This window comes from Sorex araneus, chromosome 5, assembly GCF_027595985.1.
Source record: "Sorex araneus isolate mSorAra2 chromosome 5, mSorAra2.pri, whole genome shotgun sequence".
Taxonomy (NCBI): Eukaryota; Metazoa; Chordata; class Mammalia; order Eulipotyphla; family Soricidae; genus Sorex; species Sorex araneus.
This window is the reverse complement of record NC_073306.1, coordinates 173,999,058-174,018,960: the sequence shown is the minus strand read 5'-3', so window position 1 is coordinate 174,018,960 and position 19,903 is coordinate 173,999,058. Positions and strand designations below refer to the sequence as shown.

Below are 19,903 nucleotides of genomic sequence, written 5' to 3'. Positions count from 1 at the left end.
AACCAAGAGTATCCTGCCCGCACGCAGAGCCTAGCAAGCTACTCGTGGCATATTTGATATGCCAAAAACAGTAACTGGTGCCCGCTCGAGCAAATCGATGAGCAACAGGATGACAGTGATACAGTGTAAAAATTGAAATAAGCATATATTTCTTTGATCACAATACCACTCAATTCCAACCTTTACTCTTAAAGGCTTCACTCTAGCCGACTTAGACAACCAAATTTAAAAGACTCTGCAAATGTTACTTCACTGTCTCTGAGAAAGAAAATATCCTTGAATTCCAAGCAAACGTCAACTTTCATTCCCATGTTATTGTTAATAAAGAAGTTTGACTAATAAATTTGCATAGGAACGTCTGTTTACGTAGCAGAAAGACTACTTCAAATGGGACAGGAAGGAGTCACAGCCGAACCAATGGCTCTGTTCAGATTTTCCAGACAATGGCTGGACAATAGCACCCCCTGGTGCTTCCAAAGCTAACATGACTCTCACGGTAAGAGACTCAGCCAGAGGAGAAGCAACGTCTAGGCTGCAAATATGTGTGAAACGCTGATTATGCCTAAGGTATTTGGGAGGAAAGCAGATATCCACAAAGAAGTTAACTCACCTGGGAACAAAATCACATTATGTTATGAAGCATCTATATGGCATGACAGCTGTTGGGGAAGTTGGCGTTTGATTTGATAATGGTGGAGAGTATTTCTGCACATGTTTAACCCCTCAAACAGTTCTGGTGTTCTAAGATAGGCGTTCATTCAACAAATGAATGGGTGTTACCCAACGCTTCTAGTTTCTCTCTGACAAATATGTTGTGAAGGAGTGTCTTCAATGTCTCCCAGTTTTTTCTACTGGTAGATTATTGCATGTCTAGAAATATTTAGCCACACTATAGAAATAACTTAAGATGCAAGCTGTAAGAATAATTTGATTTCATTATTGTTTCTTTCTCCCAAATTCTAGAAATCGGGGCTGGAGAGATAGTACAGAGGGTAGGGTGTTTGCCTTGCATGCGGCCGACCCGGGTTCGATTCCCAGCATCCCATATGGTACCCGAGCACCACCAGGAGTAATTCCTGAGTGCAAAGCCAGGAGTAAATCCTAGGTACCACTGGGTGTGACCCAAAAAGCAAATACTGGAAATCTTTTTCATAGGTAAGGAATGCTGAGTGGTGGGTGGAAAAAATTTGCATTCTTCTCTGAAAAACATTAGCAAGTGCTTTCTTTCATCTGCAGGTATTTCTCCCGTACTTACTTCTGGATCGCATGTAGCAATCATTACAGTTGAGAAGACCATTTCGGATCCTAACATCCGTCCCGCTCACTGCATCTCCCAGCTGATTTTTGCAAATTCCACACTGTAGAGGGGAAAGAGGAGAGATTACAAGGAACGTAAGAAATGGTCTCTTTCAGCAATCAGGGTGGGGTGGGGGGAGAAGAAGAAGAAGAAGAACATGGGAAGTAATGGGTGAACAGGGGTCAGTGATTCAGTTTTACCCATGAGAGGTATAGCCATACCCAAAACACAGACTCAACAACACTGAAAACATGAGATCCAAGCTGCAACCACTGAAACTTTGTAATGTGCCTGTCAAGTTAACAGTAAAGGGACAGGGTGAGAGTTGGGGGTGGGGCTGGGATACAGGTGGAGGGAAGTTGATGTTGGTGGTGGGATTGGTGTTCAAAGAGTACATACCTAAAACTCAACTATAAATAATTTTGAAAAGTACCATTCTTTAATTAAATCACTATCACTATCATCCCATTGATCATCAATTTTCTCGAGTGGGTGCCAGTAATGTCTCCATTCATCCTAGCCCTGAGATTTTAGCAGCCTCTCTTTACTCATTCTTCCCAGCGGTGCTGCATTGGAGGCTCTTTCAAGGTAAGGGGAATGAGACCCATCATTGTTACTATATTTGGCATATCAAATATGCCACAGAGAGCCTGCCAGGCTCTGCTGACTTTAATTAAATAAGGCAAAAAGCCAGCAAGAAAGAAAGAAGGAAAAGAAAAGAAAAAAGAAAGGAAGGAAGGAAAGAAGGAAGGAAGGAAGGAAGGAAGAAAGGAAGGAAGGAAAGGAAGGAAGGAAAAAAGGAAGGGCATCTTTCAATGCTTTATGATGGCTCATAGCTATAGCAAAACTGGTTCTACTACATTCTGCACATTTTCTGAGCAGGTGTCCAGAATTGACATCCAGCAAAAATATACTGTTACTTGTTTTCTCCCACCTCCTTGTAATGCCATGACATTCAGAGATATGAACTGACTTGCCCAAGGTTCTAAAGCTGCTACATGGTGTTGGGTTGACCCCCAAATGTGATCTCTTTTTCTGTTTACATTTTTTTAAATTGTAGTTCAAGTAAGGTTACAATTGTATTTATGTTCATGCTTGTGGTTCAAAAAGTTATTGCCCCTCTAACAACACCAGAGTGCCCAAAACTGGTGTCCTTGTCAAGACTAATCTGTCTCCCTCCTCACAGCCCCACTGACAACCTGAGTGTTATAGATCAAGAACAAGGAGTTGTCATCATTAGATGCTCTTCATTCCTTTGTTATTAACACGGCCAACGAATTACTAAAATTTGTGTATGAATAATCTTTATATGTACTCCAATATGCTTGATTCATCCACCACATCAGAAGTAACAAGAAATTGGTATTCTACCTTACATTTTATTTACTTTTTTGTTTGTTGTTTGTTTATGGGGGCTGCAGAAGCTACTTCAAGCGCTGAGCTAGGGGATCACTCATGATGGGGACACTGTAAATGTCCTGGAGACAGACCCCTGCCTCCTCCGTGCACAGCCTGTGCGCTAGCCCATTGAGCATCTGTCTTTAATTTTCACTTCCCAGGATACACACCTTCTGGGAACAAAATTATTTACTTTAGCAGCCTCTTGTAAAAGAATGGACTGGTGAGTGATTTAGACCAGAGCTCCAAATCACCCATCTGGAAGATTCTTTACAGATACCCAGGGAAGAGGGCCCTTGTCTTCTTAGCTTCCTGGGCCTCTGTTCTATAGGTATTTGCTTCCTGTAAGCTGATCTGCTTAGCCTGGAGATCTGTTACTGCTTAGATTTCTCTCTTACCCCTGTAATGCAGATGCAGCCAGTAGCATCATTGGCATGATGGCTTCCTCGTCCCAAGCCACTGAGAGTTTGAGTCAGGGACAAAACTTGTTGCTGAGCCCCCCTCACCCCCCCACCGCCAACCCTGCCCCAAGAAACTGGCTTCTCTGAGCCCCCCACACATGAGGTTTTTTTTTCTTTTTGAATCAAGCACAAGGGTTACTCCTGGCTTTGCACTCAGGAATTACTCCTGGCAGTGTGCAGGGGACCATATGGGATTCTGGAATTCCCGCCCCCCCCACCAACGCATGAGATTGAATCTACTGAAAAACCCAGGTGTGCGGGACTTGTGACTGAAATCTCCTGGCTTGCAGAGTCGGGAATGGGCCTCTTCTCGAATCTCCCTGTGCTTCCTGTTTCCTTGGAGTCACACCCACAAACTGCCTCTGGACGTCATTTAAGTACATCAACGCCATGATCTAGAGACTCACAAATGAATCTCGGAAGAGAGCAATACTCTGCAGAGATGCTTCTGGACCCCCAAATCACCATCCAGTTAAAAAAATTTTTTAAACTCCAGTTCTAGAACCCTATGCAAAATTTTAGAATTCTAAGAGTGAGCAGCTGCTTTTGCAGCCATGCGACATCTCATACATTATGCCACTGGTATACCAAGAGTAGCACAACACATTTGATGGGGTATAAAATAGAAGACAACCAATCTTGAAACACACACACACATGTTAGCACACAAGGCTCAAACTCTAACATGTCAATGATATCTAATACAAAGGTTTAATGGCTCCAAGATGAAATACAACAAATTTTCACATACTTTCCTCTAAGGAAAACTTTCTGGATCATTTTTAGTCAATTATTCATAACAAGCAATACAAAACAAACTATTTAGCATCTGCCTTTGGGGCAGGCTTGGGTGATGGTGGTGGGAAAATTTGAAATAATGGTGGTGGGACAGTGTAATGGTGGTGGGATAGGTATTAAAATATTGAATGCAATCAATTATTGGGAACAACTCTGAAAATAAAATTTTAAAAACGAAGCTGGCATCTAATCCAACCCCTATGGCAATATTTTTGAATAAATTAAATATAAATGAGTATCCATATTGTGTTTGCCTGTAAGTCTTGGTTTCCAGCACTGTCTGTGTTACTAAGTAAATTTAGGATATCCTCATTCTCCCTTTTTTGTATTTTAGCTAAAAGTGGGAGTTGGTTTAAATTTGTGCAAGTCTACTTCATAACTACTCACAACTTCTTCTTTTTTTTGCTTTTTGGGTCATACCCGGTGATGCACAGGTTCTGCACTCAGTAATTACTCCTGGTGGTGCTCAGGGGATCATATGGGATGCTGGGGGTCGAACCCCAGTCAGTCTTGTGAAAGGCAAACGCCTACCCATTGTACTGTTGCTCCAACCCCACAGGAGAAGCTTCTAACAAGGAGTAGATCAAAATTCAAGAAGAAAAAAGAGAGCATATCAAGGTGAAGAGGAAAAACTTATGACCCCTATTTAGAACTAAGGGTTAGCTGTAAGTTTTTATCTTCTTTGAAATGGTTCCACGGTTAAGAAGATTAGATGATTCAGTTTATACATTTGACAAGAAGTCAGGTATAATTGGTGATCTCACCCACCGACTGACAGCAGATCTGGACTAGAATGCAGGACTCTTTATTTCTAGCTGGCTCATGAATTCATTCATCTGAAATAATTTGCTAGCCTATGCTCTGCTAGGTTAGAGGAGACAGTGATGAGCCACACAGACACAGTCCCGCTTTCCCAGAGCTGACAGTTGGTTAGCAGTTAGGGGCAAGTAAACACTTCAGTGTGACTGATAAGGACCGGGGAAAGTTCTGCAAGGACCCAGAATATGCACAAATGGGTGAAATCTCTCAGAGCAAGAGGACTTTAGACCTCTTTAGTGAGAGACCCACAATTCTTTGCTTGATGGAAAGTCTTCCATGAGGCCCAAGACTAAATCACAACAATTTGCTCAGCAGCTAAGAGGTGACATCCCACACAACTATAGCTGACCCTAGGTGGACATCTGGAGCTCTCTGTCCTTCCAGGAAGAAATTCTCAACATTTTGCAACCTTGGGCATTCTTGGTCAACAGAAACCACCTGCAGAGACACATCACATTGACCTCCTCTGCTTTCTAACTTGACACTGAAAGGCTTGAGGAAGAGGGGAGATTTATCCTGGAAGATGGATGAAATTCCACCCCTCCTTCACAACCTACAGGGGGAGACCTCACAATCAAAGACTGTTGCCGAAAGATGTCTCCCTGTTGGATGGCTAGAGACAAGCAATGTCTACGTACCCGGAAGCACTGGATGTGAAAATAGAGATTGAGGGTCTCGATGATCATGGCTGCTCCTTTCCCCAGAGGCAACCCACAGGAAGAGCAGAGTTTCTTCCCACTTATAGACCTAGGTTAAAGAGAGACACAGAAGCATTATATGTCCTGTTGAACTGGGCAAAGACATGCACTTGTTGCTTCATGCTGAAACAAAAAAAGAAAGAAAAACCATGGATTTTTAAAAAGAATTTGAAACTAAATGAATTCATCATTTATTATGACTATGAATGCACCTAGGATGACCCAGAATCAAAGCAAGACAGTTGCAAGCCTCTGCTGAGCTCGAGTGCTCTGTTTTATGCTGTGGGTGTCAAATCTCATGTCACGTGCATATGTGTATGTGTTTCTGTGTGTGTCTGTGTGTGGGCGGTCCACAAAGTTGCAGCCTATTCAAGTGATCAAATGCCTTGATTTCATATAGAAGCTAGCCAATGGCCCGCAGGATAATCAAACTTGGTTTTCACCAAGGTTTCAATGTTGTGTTAAAATTTTCTATAATTGGTTCACAGGCCTACCGGGGCATTTCTTCCGTCCAAGTACTAGCCGGGCCTGCCCCTGCTTAGCTTCTGAGATCAGATGAGACTGGGGATGATCAGGATGGTACGGCCATAGATGACAGGGACACTTCTTAATTCAGCAAAAGAAATTGGGGAGGAGAAGAAAAATAGACTGGCAAAGTTGGCGGCTTTTAAGAATATTACAGAGCCCGATAACGGCCCGGAAGCTCTCATTCGTGGCAACTAGGACACATTAGAGACATTAGGAGGCTAACGAAGAAGGATGAGGTTTCCTCTCGCATGGCTGCCTAGAAGGGCAGAGCCGTCTTGGGGGCCCAGGCGCCAACCTGGAGGCCAGCAACTGTCTGGCGAGTATGGTGATTAGATCGCAGGTTCCACACAATGTCATTAAGCCCCTGGGCCACAGGTGCCGGATGGGGCCTGCAGACAGGTGGGAAGGAGGAGGAGAGCTGGATGGACCGCATGTATCCCCCATGTACCCCCCTTGCAATGATCTTGCAAGCACTAATTCTGGTAGAATCATGCTTGGCAGGCTTGGTGCACAGCAGGCGGCCTCTGAGCGGCTTGCTAACCTCTTGTACCTGTTTGGTGACTGGCTAGGAGGGGTGGGGGAGCAGGGGGAGAGGTGCCAGTGGTCTTGGAAGTTCTCACGAGGGCTTTTCCTGTCACGTGGCAAAGACACAAAACATAATGATAAGCCAAGAGGAGCCAAATTCCAGGGGGGGAAATTTACATAAGAAAAAAAAAAACGGGCTGGAGCGATAGCACAGCGGGTAGGGCCTTTGCCTTGCACGCGGCCGACCCGGGTTCGAATCCCAGCATCCCATATGGTCCCCTGAGCATGGCCAGGGGTAATTCCTGAGTGCAGAGCCAGGAGTAACCTTTGTGCATCGCCAGGTGTGACCCAAAAAGCAAAAAAAATAGAATTTAAAAAAAGAAAAAAAAATGCTGGGGCAGGAGAGACAGCTGAAAGGCTGTATGTTTGGTACGTGTGAGGCCCTGAGCTGGGGCCCTGGAGTTGCTTAGCTTCCCCGATTCATGCCACCTCTGGGTGTGGTGGAGTAGATCGCCAGCACTGCTGGGCCCAAGCACTGATCTGTCTGGCTTGGCTGATACAGAACCACAGGGAGAGGCCCCAGCACCTCTTAGAACTGCTTAGGAGTCTTCTTAAAAACAAAAACAAAAAATCTAAAACTTTGCAAAAAAATAAAAAGGAGAAGTGATAGTACAGCGGGTAGGATGCTTGACTAGCACAGACCCAACCCAGGTTCAATCCCTGGTACCCATATGGTCCCTGAGCCCTGCCGGGACTAACTTCTGAGTGCAGGGCCAGGAGTAATCCCTGAGCACCCATTGGGTGTAGCCTAAACCCCACCCCAAACCCCTCACAGGCCCCCAAAGGAAAATACCTGAAAACAAAAAAACCAAAACTTTATTGACCACTGAATAAAAGACCACAGACTCCCAGGGGTCATTTTTCAAAGGACAAAAACTTGTAATTCTGTGTTGCAAAGCCTGATCTGCATAATGGAAACTCCCATCTGGCTGGCCCAACAGGAAAGATGGTTTATTTTCCCATTCTTGATTCTGGCTGGGGTACTTAAGAGTACATGCCGAGTTAGTTGGACAGAAACATGATGGATGCAGAGGAGAGAGCTTTTTAGGGGAGCCTGGAAATAAAGGGCTGGGCTTAAGGGAAATATTTTCCCAAGAGGCAGCTTCCAGGCCCCCAGTGAGTATAGTTAGGGGGCAGGGGGTAAGGGGTGATGTTCCAAACCTCCCTGACTGCTACGCTTTAGGCATTCATGAAGTACAGAGGTCCCCACCAGTTGCTACCAGAATGGTTGGTTGCTTGGTTCTGGTGGTGGGCCACAGCCGGCAGTGCTCTGGGAGGAAGCCTGGACTCCGGCATGCAGTGTGCAACCCAGCCCTCGGAGCCTTTCCCTGGCCCCTAAGAGAGGTCCCTGCTTGCAGACAAGCCTGGCCTGTGATTAAGCAGTCAGCGGGGGACTCTTGCTTATGATTACGTGTCTAGAAAGGGCTACAATACCAGAACGGTCAAACAAAAGAGAAGTGCTGACAAGGAAGCAAGCAGAGCATTGCTGCACGCCCTTGAAAATGTTTCCAGGACCATCTCCCTGCCCCCGTCCTACCCCGCCCAGCCCATCGCCTCCAAAGCTGCGCCTGCGCAGGGGGTGCCCTAGGGTGCCACCGCTTCACCCGGAAATCGCTTCGAGAACCAACAGCGATGACTACTTCTCTGCAGTTTACCTTCTATGGCTTCTGAGTGGCCTCTCGACAATTAGATAGAAAAGTAAACGGATGTAAGAGAAAAGCGGGCAATAGTTTAAATACTATGTTGAGGAAAACGGGGAAAAGACAAATTGAAAACACAAGTTAATATCCTTATCATCATCATGATTGACACTACCTACAATCCATAGTACTTACTCTCTCCTAGCCACCAAAACCCTGTGAATAGTTTCTATTAATGTTCCCATATTATGTCCGGTAAAACTGAGGGTGAGAAGGATTAAGAAACCTGCATCAAGTTGTATGCAGATGAGAGGCAGAGATGCAGTCTGAATCTGGGCAGCTGCGACACTTCAGGTAGAATAATTAACAAGCTCATGCCAGCGCATACCGACAATGTCTTACACCTGGACATCCCTTTCACCAACAGAAATGGTAACTGTAGCTCAAATTTCATACTATAACTTTAGTACAGTGCCATGGGACAAAGTGGAGCACTATTAATAAAGCCTCCAGATGAGAAGAAACACTAGCTCTGGCATCAATGTGTTAAAGTACAAAGGATGTTAAATATTTAAACGTTGATATTATAGGTTTATTTTGAATTTCTTTACCATTTAATCAGACAAGTACTTTGGGTAGATTATTTAACTTCCTTGAGCCTTGATGTCCTCATCTGTAAAATGGGAGCAATAGCCTCAGAAGTTATTGGAACTGATCATTTAGCTAATGTACTGAAAGAAGGGAAAAGAGATATCAACCCTTCAGTGCAGGGCCCATTATAGTGAAAGACTCCCAAAATAGTAGAGATGATTATTATAAAATTCAAATGTAATTAATGGAAATACATGACTAATGAGAGGAAAACATTTTCTTTTCTCCTTGAAAGAGCATATGTCAGTTGGCTCTGAGAAAATTTAACTAATTGCAGTAAATTATTAATATAACAGACCTGCAAATTCTTTCCAAGTAGTACATTGTATGTCAAAATTATTACATTGTTACTTTCAAACGGGTCAATTCAGAATGCACATTTGCTTGATAGGAAGGTTATCGGAAACGTTCACTAGTATTTTCTACTTTGTTAAGTAGATTAAAGGAAAGATATAGCACAAAAATGCTGCTGACACCTTGCCACCACACACATTTCCTTCTCTTCATAGTCGATACATTAAATAAAGTTATTTAAGAGCCTCCTTTGGATACTCACTTCCGCCTTTCACTTGGAGAATCCATCTGATGGTTAATGCTTTTGTCCAATGGGAGGGTTTTTGGCTTCACATCTTCAAAAGTGGGAATGGGTGGGTTCAATGTCTGCTGATGCCAGGCTGGATCTGAGGTCAGGCCAAGAGGATAAAACGAGGATCAGGAGAGAGCCCCCAGCATGCTTTGTTGGTCCCTTTTCTTAGCGTGCCACTACTGTGGGCGAGGTACATGCTTAGGGCATGCATGGTAGCAGGTGATACACTATCCTGTTTAGCATCAGCTGCAGGTTAGCAGCCTTACTACAGTGAGTCTCTACACACCAGCATGAGCTAGAAGAAGAGCATCTTGCAGCCTGCCAGCCAGTAGCTTCAGCGAACCGTGGGGGCTGTGGTGGGTGGGTGGGGTGGGGTCGAGGAAAGGATCTTACATTTCTGTGTGTGTGTGTGTGTGTGTGTGTGTGTGTGTGTGTGTGTGTGTGTGTAAGAGGAAGCCTCAGTTTTCCTCTGCCAGTGAGAGAGAAAGTCAGACTCCATTTTGTGTCTCAGGGTCATGAATTTGCAACCTAGGAAGAAAAACATGCCAGACCCTAAGGACATGGACGTAAATGCCCAGACATCTGACCAGCGATAGCAGGGATGACTCAAGTCAGTGGAACAGATGTGTTATTGGCTCTGTTTCATTTCTGTACTCCGCTTGCTTGCTCAAGGTTGTGAGAACGCACCTGGCAGGGGGCACCCAGGCATGGAGGCAGGAGGGCTTAAAAACCTCTCTCTGAGGGCAATCGGGGTTCCAAGTCCAGGGAGCAGTCCCAGTTTGTGAACCGTCAGTGCCGGCCCCCTGGTTTCAGTGCCCTCAGCACTGAGTCTCTTGTATGAGTGTGTTTTGGTGTGTGTGAGTAAAATCTTGAAATATTTGTCCTGTCTGTGTCTCAGTCAGTGGCAGAGCTCAGGCCTGCGGCTACTTCAGTAGCTCCACCCACTTGGGGAGCGACTTTTCTTTGCTCTTCTACTTTCCAATATACTTTTCCACTTTCTTTCCTTCTATTTTTTATGTTCTGTTTTAGATTTCTTTTTCTTCTTTTTTTTTTAAATCGAATCATCGTGAGATACAGACTTCTCTACTTTCTAACTCTGAATCTGAGCATCTTTCTTATTCAATATTTTCATTCTTGAACCTGGGAATCGCAAAGGAGTAGAGAACTGCCACCGAAGCTTCTGCCTCATCTGCATCAGAAGCAAGATCGTTTTCTTTGAAAATTACTTAGAAACATGTGAAAGGAGGGGCTGGAGAGATAGAACAGTGGGTAGGGTGGTTTGCCTTGCACAGGGTCTACCCAGGATCGATCTACAGCACCCTGGATAGTCTCTTGAGTACTGCCAGGACTAGTCCCTGAGTGCAGAGCCAGGAATACACCCTGAGTATAGCCAGGGGTGATCTCTCAAAGCAAAAAACAACAAACAGAAAAAGAAAGATGCGAGAGTATAAGTACATGTTCAAAGGGAGACATGGGCTTCTCTAGAGTGGACAAAGCAAGGCCCAAACAAACAGAGACAAGCAAGCGAGGTTTATGTTCAGGGGAGAAGAGCACCGGCAGGCGAGGCTCTTACAGCAACTTAAAAGTCCAGGTCGTTGCTGTTCTCTCTTCTTACCTTGAGCCAGGTGGGGGTTCATTTCTGCATCCGGCAGATGGTCCTCTTGGAGTCCTTGTGGTAGAGGGGTCTCAGAAAGTTCTAGAACCCCTTGAGTTTGGCTGTTGAATATAAATGTATTTTAAAACAGAGAAAACTTATTTATTAACTGTAACTAAACTCAGCTTCCTTTTTCAAAAATAATTTATTTATTTTTAATTAGTGAATCACCGTGAGGGTACAGTTACAGATTTATACATTTTTGTGCTCATGTTTCCCCCATACAAAGTTCGAGGACCCATCCCTTCACTAGTGCCCATTCTCTACCACCAGTAAACCCAGCATGCCTCCCACCCTCCCCAGTCCCATCTCCCCCCACCCCACACTGCCACTGTGGCAGGGTATTCCCTTTTGTTCTCTCTCTCTCTGATTAGGTGTTGTGGTTTGCAATAAAGGTGTTGAGTGGCCATTGTGTTCAGTCTCTAGTCTACATTCGGCACGCGTCACCCTTCCCCCGCATGACCTCTGACCACATTTTACTTGGTGTTCCCTTCTCTGAGTTGCCCAGAATGAGAGACCAGCCTCCAAGCCATGGAGACAACCTCCTGGTACTTATTTCTACTATTCTTGGGTGTTAGTCTTATAGTCTATTATGAACTCAGCTTCCTTAATTTGGTTTCGGGGTCCCCCTGGCGGTGCCCATTCCTGGCTCTATGCTCAAGGGTCACTCCTGGTAGTGCTGAGGGTGCCGGGGACTCACAGTGAATTGCTCGCTGCAAGGCAAATGCCCTTTATGCCCTGCGTTTTCTTTCTGGCCCTGTTCATTCTTTTAATATGAAAGTGGATTTCTGGTGCTGTGAAATTGTGCACATTTCCATCGTTTAACAACTGAACAAACTTGAGAAACCATCATTCTGGTGTCCTCCTCATCTTCCTGTTTACCTTCCTGCTAATAATAATAATTTCAATGGCTGCCAGAGCTCGCTGGGACCTCCTAGATTTCCCGAGAGGAATTACTGTTGAAATCAGAGGGGCCACCAAACACCTTGGCAGCTCATGGTGATCTTGGCCTTTTCGTAAGTTTTGAGTGCAAATGAAGGAGAGATGGACAAGATAAAAAGAAAACTCCTGTCAACACCAGGCACTATCTGGAGAACTGGCAACAATCAGCACAAAATGCATATTATCATTCAAATATACTTAAATGTGGCTTTCATTTTATTAAAACCAGGGAGTCCTTTTAAACCATATTAAGCAAAACATGCAACTCCAAGATTCTGGAGTTCAGATTCTGGACATGGGCCCGAGCCCCAGTATCTTATAATCCACGTAAGTCAGCTGGATGATGAGCAAGGAATTCTGGGAGAAAAATCCCACCAGAAATGCTTAGCTCTCAGCCAACCTTTGAAAATGATACTAGAGAGGCCGAAGCGATAGTCCATTTGTCTTGCAAGCAGCCCACCCGGGTTTAACCGGGCATCTCATATGGTTCCCCGAGCACTGCCAGGAGTAATTCCTGAGTGCAGAGTCAGGAGTAAGCCCTAAAAAAAAAATTTAAAAAAGAGGGGCTGGAGCAATAGTACAGTGGGTAAGGTACTTGCCTTGCATGCGGCCGATGGCTGACCAGGGTTCGATTCCCAGAATCCCATATGGTCCCCCGAGCACCACCAGGAGTAATTCCTGAGTGGAAAGCCAGGAGTAACTCCTGTGCATTGCCAGGTGTGACCCAAAAACCAAAAATAAAATAAAATAAGAAAGAAAGAAAGAAAATGATACTAGATAGTTTTGAGGCTGCTGTATGGTGTGTGTGTGTGTGTGTGTGTGTGTGTGTGTGTGTATGTGTGTGTGTGTGTGTGTGTGTAAACTGGCCAATATCAATCTATCTGACGTATTTCAGTGTCCCTTCTGGAAATTCTGACATAAAGCACTAGCTGTGAAGTCCACTGCCAGCCTTTTATGTTTCTGGGAGTCCTTTCTGGGGAAGGTAGCAGATGGTAGCGATAAAATCCACCCCAGACCAATGATATAACCAGAATCATCTTCTGCCTGAACTGGCTCTGAATGTTCCAGCGGTTTCAGGGTGTCCTATTCTAGTATGTCATGGAACACCCATGGGTTGAGGTGATGTTTACCTTCCCACAACAAACTGATCTGCTGATTTCCTTTTATATTATCACCGAGAGTAAACCTGGCTTCTCCAGGCTCAGACAAGACTCAGGTAAAACCACATGGGAGAAAACCCATCACCCGTGTCAATGTCTTTCCCACCAGGCACATTAAGAGTTTCCCGTAAGTGACACTGAGGTTTGGGGCTCTGAGCTGACAGCATGCCCCTTTTGTGATGTATACTGGAGTGATAGCATAGTGGGTAGGGCGCTTGCCTTGCATGCAGGTGACCTGGATTCGATTCCTCCGCCCCTCTCAGAGAGCCCGGCAAGCTACTGAGAGTATCTTGCCCACATGACAGAGCCTGGCAAGCTACCCGTGGTGTATTCGATATGCCAAAACCCAGTAACAACAAGTCTCACAGTGGAGATGTTACTGGTGCCTGCTCGAGCAAATCAATGAGCAATGGGATGACAGTGACAGTGACAATGACTGTCTCCCTTTATTGCTACACAGTTTCACTTATTTTTTTTAAAAAAGGCCATTTATATTCAAGAGCAAAAAAAAAAAAAGACACTGACTTCAGTACTACTAAATATGTTCAAAAAATGTGTTCAAAAACACCAGAGTTGTAATGTATTACTGGAATAACCATTTCAAAACTAAAAGTGCTTTGCATTAGCCCTAAGTTCCCTTCTCTGGAGTGAACAGGCAGAGCTGGGCCTTGCAGCAGGGGTGGGGAAGGTGTACCTGCTCTTTCCCTCCGAAGAAGAACCGCATTCCCTTGTGTTAAGCAACAAATCATTGTGCTCCTTCTGGAACAGTTTCTTCTGTCTTCTCTCCTGTTCTTCTCGATGGCATTCCAAGTAGTCCAACTTATTCTAATGCAGAAAAGAAGGATAACCTTGAGTAGGACTTTTAAACGCCGGGGCTAACACCTGTCTCTGGCCCCGTGATATTCAAAGCATTTTCTGATTAATTGCTTTCAGTAACTTCTCAACTGCTTTTCAATCATTTTCCAACATGGCCAATAATTTAAAGGCCAGTCAACAAATTTGATTAAACAGCGACTGACGTCCAGTGATTTTTAAGTAGGCTTGTACCTATAGTTCTTTCAAAAGTTACCATAAAAGGAACTTGATGAAAATTTTATCTTTCAAAATAACATTGGCTCATTATCTTAATAACATTCAAAGTACCATTCATACACTGGCTCACTTCAGGGCAAATGGCTTTCAAGTACTCAGATATTTTCTTTTTTGAAAAGCAGATTATGGGGCTCGAGCGATAGCACAGCAAGTAGGGTGTTTGCCTTGCACATGGCTGACCCAGGTTCGATTCCCAGCATCACATATGGTCCCCTGAGCACCACCAGGGGTAGTTCCTGAGTGCAGAGCCAGGAGTAACTAACCCCTGTGCATCACCAGGTGTGACCCAAAAAGCAAAAAAAAAAAAAAAAAAGCAGATTATGGACTGGCAAGGGCTGGATTGACTTCTGTTTCCTATGTCTATGCCTCTCTCTAAGAGATATGGAAATAAACCCGACTTTCTGAATTCCAGCTAGCCCTCTAAAACAGATGCAAGTTTCACGTGCGTTTTAAGACTGGGGTGACAAACTCTTTCATGGAGGCTGATGGAGGGTTTGTTGCTGGCATCCTGCAGCTTCAAACAGTACAAAGGAATGTTCAGTATGGCAGAAATGAGCAAATGTCTGTTGAAATGATGAATGAATGAATGATTGCAGGGGAGTAAGAAGGCCATTCCAGCACAATGCTTCACTGACAGGGGTCTTGCCAGCTGGTAGGCATTGATTGCCAGCTTCATTTTATTAATAATTTTGTGTGTGGACAGGCACATATGGAGCAGTGACTGAATTGATCCCAGAAAATGATTCCAAGGCGTCTCCACGGCAAGAACAGTGCTACGAGGCATAGTGGTGACCACAAAGGGGCTGGCATGTTTATGGGCGGGGGGAAACCAGCCGGAATTTAATCTTGTGGGGAATGCGTGTTTTTTAAAAAATTTATTATTATTATTATTATTATTATTTTTTAAAGAATCACTGTGAGGTACAGTTACATACTCACAAACTTTCGTGCTCCCGTTTCAGTCAGACAATGATCCAGTACTCATCCCTCCATCAGTGCCCATTCTCCACCACAAAGGTTCTCAGTATCCCTCCTCCCCCCCACCCCCGCCTCTATGGCAGGCACATTCCCTTTTTCTCTCTGTCTCCTTTAGGGTGTTGTGGTTTGCAATGCAGGTATTAAGTGACCATGACGTTTTCGGTCTATAGTCTACTTTCAGCACGCATCTCCCATCCCGAGCAGGCCCTCCATGCATCCTTTACTTAGTGGTCCCTTCTCTATCTGAGCTGCCTTTTTCCCCAGCATGTGAGGCCGGCTTCCAAGCCGTGGAACAACCCTCCTGATTCTTATCTCTACTATCGTTGGGTGTTAGTGTCCCATTCTGTTAGTTTATATTCCACAAATGAGCGCAGTCCTTCCATGTCTTTCCCTGTCTTTCTGACTCATTTCACTCAGCATGATACTCTTGAATGTGTGGTTTTTGCACTTTCATTTGGTTGATACTTCTTGCAAGCTGCATTACAGTCTCTTACCGCCGTGGTGCTGCCTTCTGTGACAGAGGAGGCTGTAGAGAGCTGGTCTGCAGAACTTGAAGAAACAGTAAAGGGAACTACAGTGTCTTCAATTATTTTCCGTTCCTAAGGGAAGGTCAGGAATTAATGAAAGGGGAATGGGGTGGGGGGAGAAAAATCATATTTGTTCAAGAGAAAAATCTCATTAAGGAACTTTTGAAAAAACATCAGAACATATGCAAACAAGCAAGGCTTTTGAAAAGATTTTTTTTCAAAAGCTGTTAATCAGATACACTCTATGGGCAACAATTTAGAAATTTGCATTTAATTTAGAAAAAATAAACAAAGTCTTTGCACATTAATTAGTGTGATTCTAGAAGCTTAATTAGAAATGCTATTAGAGATTTGGTTCTGCACAAAAACCATCGTTGGAGATAATATTCACAGTAACATCATTCGTAAACAAGTTTTAGGGTTTTAGGAATTATACATAAAACATAGCTTCCTTCAAATTCTCTAATGTGGCCTGGCATGTTAATCTAAAATGATAGAAAAAATAATTGCCTTCTTCTTCAAATCTCTTTAGTATCATTCAGGCAGTGCCATGGTAAGAGAATTCTTTAGCCTGAGTATCAAAATTATCCCATGAGGTTCGGCCACAGGTGCCCAAATGGGTGCCTAGGTGAAAGAGGACCCCAGCGGTTCTAGACAACTGCTGGAAGTGGGACTCGGAACTGTACCTCAAAATCTGTGCCAATGTGGGGTCCCTCTCCCCACAGGTATGCCAGCGGCAGAGGGACATGGCCTCTGGGGCGGCCCACAGTTTATTTCTCCTTTCATAGTGCATTGGACCATATCTTAGTCTCCTATACTGAAGTCTTAGGAGGGCAGCTTGGCTCCCCCAAACACATTAGGTCAATAGTCCACTAGCCCACTCCAATCAAAATACCCCCAAAACTCACCAAAATAATGGTGAATACAAGAGTCTGTACAAACCCAATCTAAAAGAACACATTACCCAAATCAGCACTAGAGGCCCTACATAAGTCACACAGGAGCACCAAAGAGGAGGGTAATATCCTTGAAGAGGAAAGGGGAGATCACTCTTGACTGAGCTCATCCTGAGTCCTCCCTGGCAGTGAAAGGGGGACAGTGAGAGTGAACTGGCGGGATCCACCTCCATACTGCCACAGCATCATGGGAAACAGCACAGATCCCCACCACGAGGTGTGGATGAAAAGAAGAGCCCTGAAAGCCTCAACAGGGAATACCAACAAATACAATCCCTCTGGTAAAGAATTTAGAGATGAAATGGAGAGGATGCTTAATGAGGTCAGAGAAACTGTGGAACTAAACAGCCAATAAAATACAGGAGGATATTAAAAAAAAAAAAACCAGTGGAGTGGTTAGCTGATAAAATACAGGAAGAAGTGAGAGCAAAAATAAGAAAGCTAAAGCAGAAGTGTAACTAATAAAAAATTTGGCAAATGAAATAAAAAACTCAGTGGGTGCCCTAAACAGTAGAATGACAACAGCTGAAGACAGAATCAGTGAGATTGAAGATGAGTTACAGAAAGCATAGAGGCAACAATAGAAGATGAAAAAAAACTCAAAATAGCACAAGGTTGAGTAAAAGATGTATGCGATGAATTCAAGAGGAACAACATAAGAATCATCAGAGTACCAGAAGGACAGGGAGGCAACTCCAGTGAGGTAGTAACAGTTAAAGATATCATTGCCGAGCAGTTCCCAGAACTGGAGAATGCATCCAGATCAAAGAAGCCTGAAAAATACCAGCTAAAAGAGATCCTAATAAAAAGACTCCAAGACATATCATAATCAGGATGACGAATACCATAGATAGAGACACAATACTACAAGCAGCAAGGTCGAAGAAGGAAATGACATACACACAAAGGAGCATACCTTAGATTTACAGCAGACTCATCAGATGAAACCATCAGGCCCAAAGACAGTGGTGGGATATAGTGGAAAAAAGGCAATGAAATGAACGCCTCACCAAGAATACTTTCTCTGGCAAGACTCTTATTCAGACTCAAAGGAATGATACAACATTTCATGGATAAACAACAGTTCAGGAACTTCATAGACCCAAAACCAACCTTAAAATAAGAACTGAAGGAGCTACTCTAAGAAAAGACAAACCCAAGACAACAAACTTCTACAGAAAGATGGCACAAAATCCCATGACAATAATCTCTCTCAATGTCAATAGTCTAACTGCACCAATTAAGAGACATAGAATGGCAAAATGAATTAGAAAACTGAACCCAAATTCTGCTGCCTACAAGAAATATGTCGGAGCAGTCGGAGCAAACACAGACTCAAAGTCAAAGATGGAAAACAATTCTTTAAACAAACAACTCCTTCAAAAAAGCCGGGATGGCCATACTAGTGTCCAACACCATAGATTGGAGGCTGAAAAAGGTTTTAGGCTGAAAAAGATGACAAAGAAGGGCATTTCTTAATAATCAAGAGATATGTACATCAGGAAGAAATCATAGTCCTAAACATATATGCACCCAATGAGGGGCCAGCAACATACTTAAAACAACTGCTAATAGATTTCAAGGAGAACATTGGAAGCAACACAATAGTGGCTGGAGACTCAACACCACCTTATCACCTCTTGATAGATCAGTGATACTAAAACTCAGCAAGGGAGAACTGGCCTGATGGAATAAATAAAAGAGAGGGCCAGTAGATATATATAGGGCTTTCCATCCCCCAAAAGCTGGGTACATGAAGACATATCCATGGCCAGGAAAAACAGGGTCTAGGAGGAGGACTGGTCAATGGCTGGCATCAACCACAAGTATGTGTGGGGCAGAGGGTAGGTAAGATAGGGAAGGGACCAGGATACCATACTGAGTGTTAAAGGTAAAGGGATATATTGAAAAACCTTTTAGTATCTGTACTGCAAACCACAATGCCCAAAAGGAGAGAGAGAAAGAGAGAGAGGAAGTGAAAGAGAGAAGAAAATGCCTGCCATTGAGGCAGACTGGAGGGGGGGAGTGATGGGAGGGAAACTGGGGACACTGGTGGCTAGGAAATGTACACTGGTGGGGGGACAGGTGTTGGAACACTGTATGACTAAAACCAAATTATGAACAGCTTGTAAAGATCTATCTTACAGTGATTCAATACTAAAATCTTAAAAAAATTATCTCATGACACCAATTAGCTAGTACTAATTATACTTCTCTCTCTCTCTTTCTCTCTCTCTCTCTCACACACACAAACACACGACACATATAAGTATTAAAACCAAATTTCTCTTTAATATAAATAAAGATCTGAGTTGAGATGAATACAGAATGGATACTACAGCTGTTCAGGATGTGTTAACACATCCAAAACAAAAATTAAAAGTGAGAAAATTGTGCCCTTTTAAAATCTCTAGGATATGGTTTTTCATTTTACTAACAGTTTTGTGGGTGACCAGACATCAAATCCAGGGCCTCATGTGTAAGATGTGTGCGTTATGGCACAGATACATTGCCTAGTCTTAAAAGATGGGACTCATTAAGAGGTTGATTGACTGGAGAGGCAGGTAGAAAAAGGAGAGAGGGAGGGAGGGAGGGGGAGAGAGAGAGAGAGGGAGAGAGAGAGAGAGCGAGAGAGAGCCTTCCATAGAGGCAGACAGTGGGGGTGGCAGGAGGGAAACTGGGGACACTGGTGGTGGGAATATACACTGGTAAAAGGATGGGTGTTGGAATATTATATGACTGAAACCCAATCATGAACATCTTTGTAACTGTGGATGGGTTTTCTGCAAATCAGGAGTCTGATACAGGCACATGCAGACATATACCTTGGACTCAAAAGGTGTTGAGAGAATCAGAAACTAGAAGTACAAGGTCCACTCCCTGCTTGGGAATTTCCTACCTCCTCATAGTATCTGCGTTCTTCCTCTTCCACTTCCTTCTGGGCTTTTTCCCACTCTTCTTTAAGCTTGTCCTGCTCCTTCTGGTATCTCTCCTGTTTTAGAAATTTCCAGAGTATTTGGAACTGCCCATGGCATAAGTTATTGAGACACCTTTCCCTTGAAACCACTGAGTACAAGGCATTGCAAGATTATCTTCAGGTAACTTTCTAACAGAATCAATTCATGCAACCAAA

General features: G+C 43.9%; 1 protein-coding gene across 13 annotated transcripts in view; it reads right to left on the bottom strand.

Annotated features, from left to right (window-relative positions):
* LIMCH1 (LIM and calponin homology domains 1) overlaps positions 1-19,903 on the bottom strand; it is a 367,764-nt gene that overhangs the window by 7,742 nt on the left and 340,119 nt on the right. For 5 of the 13 annotated variants that reach the window (XM_055140738.1, XM_055140739.1, XM_055140741.1 and 2 more), the window contains 8 exons: positions 19,670-19,762; positions 15,782-15,886; positions 13,912-14,042; positions 11,077-11,177; positions 9,432-9,555; positions 6,541-6,630; positions 5,412-5,520; positions 1,256-1,358 (listed from right to left, as the gene is read on the bottom strand). In XM_055140738.1, coding sequence (XP_054996713.1) covers positions 1,256-1,358; positions 5,412-5,520; positions 6,541-6,630; positions 9,432-9,555; positions 11,077-11,177; positions 13,912-14,042; positions 15,782-15,886; positions 19,670-19,762 — 856 coding nt within the window. The remainder of the gene's footprint in view (positions 1-1,255; positions 1,359-5,411; positions 5,521-6,540; positions 6,631-9,431; positions 9,556-11,076; positions 11,178-13,911; positions 14,043-15,781; positions 15,887-19,669; positions 19,763-19,903) is intronic. The other 8 variants (XM_055140740.1, XM_055140748.1, XM_055140749.1 and 5 more) reach the window with 3 other exon arrangements.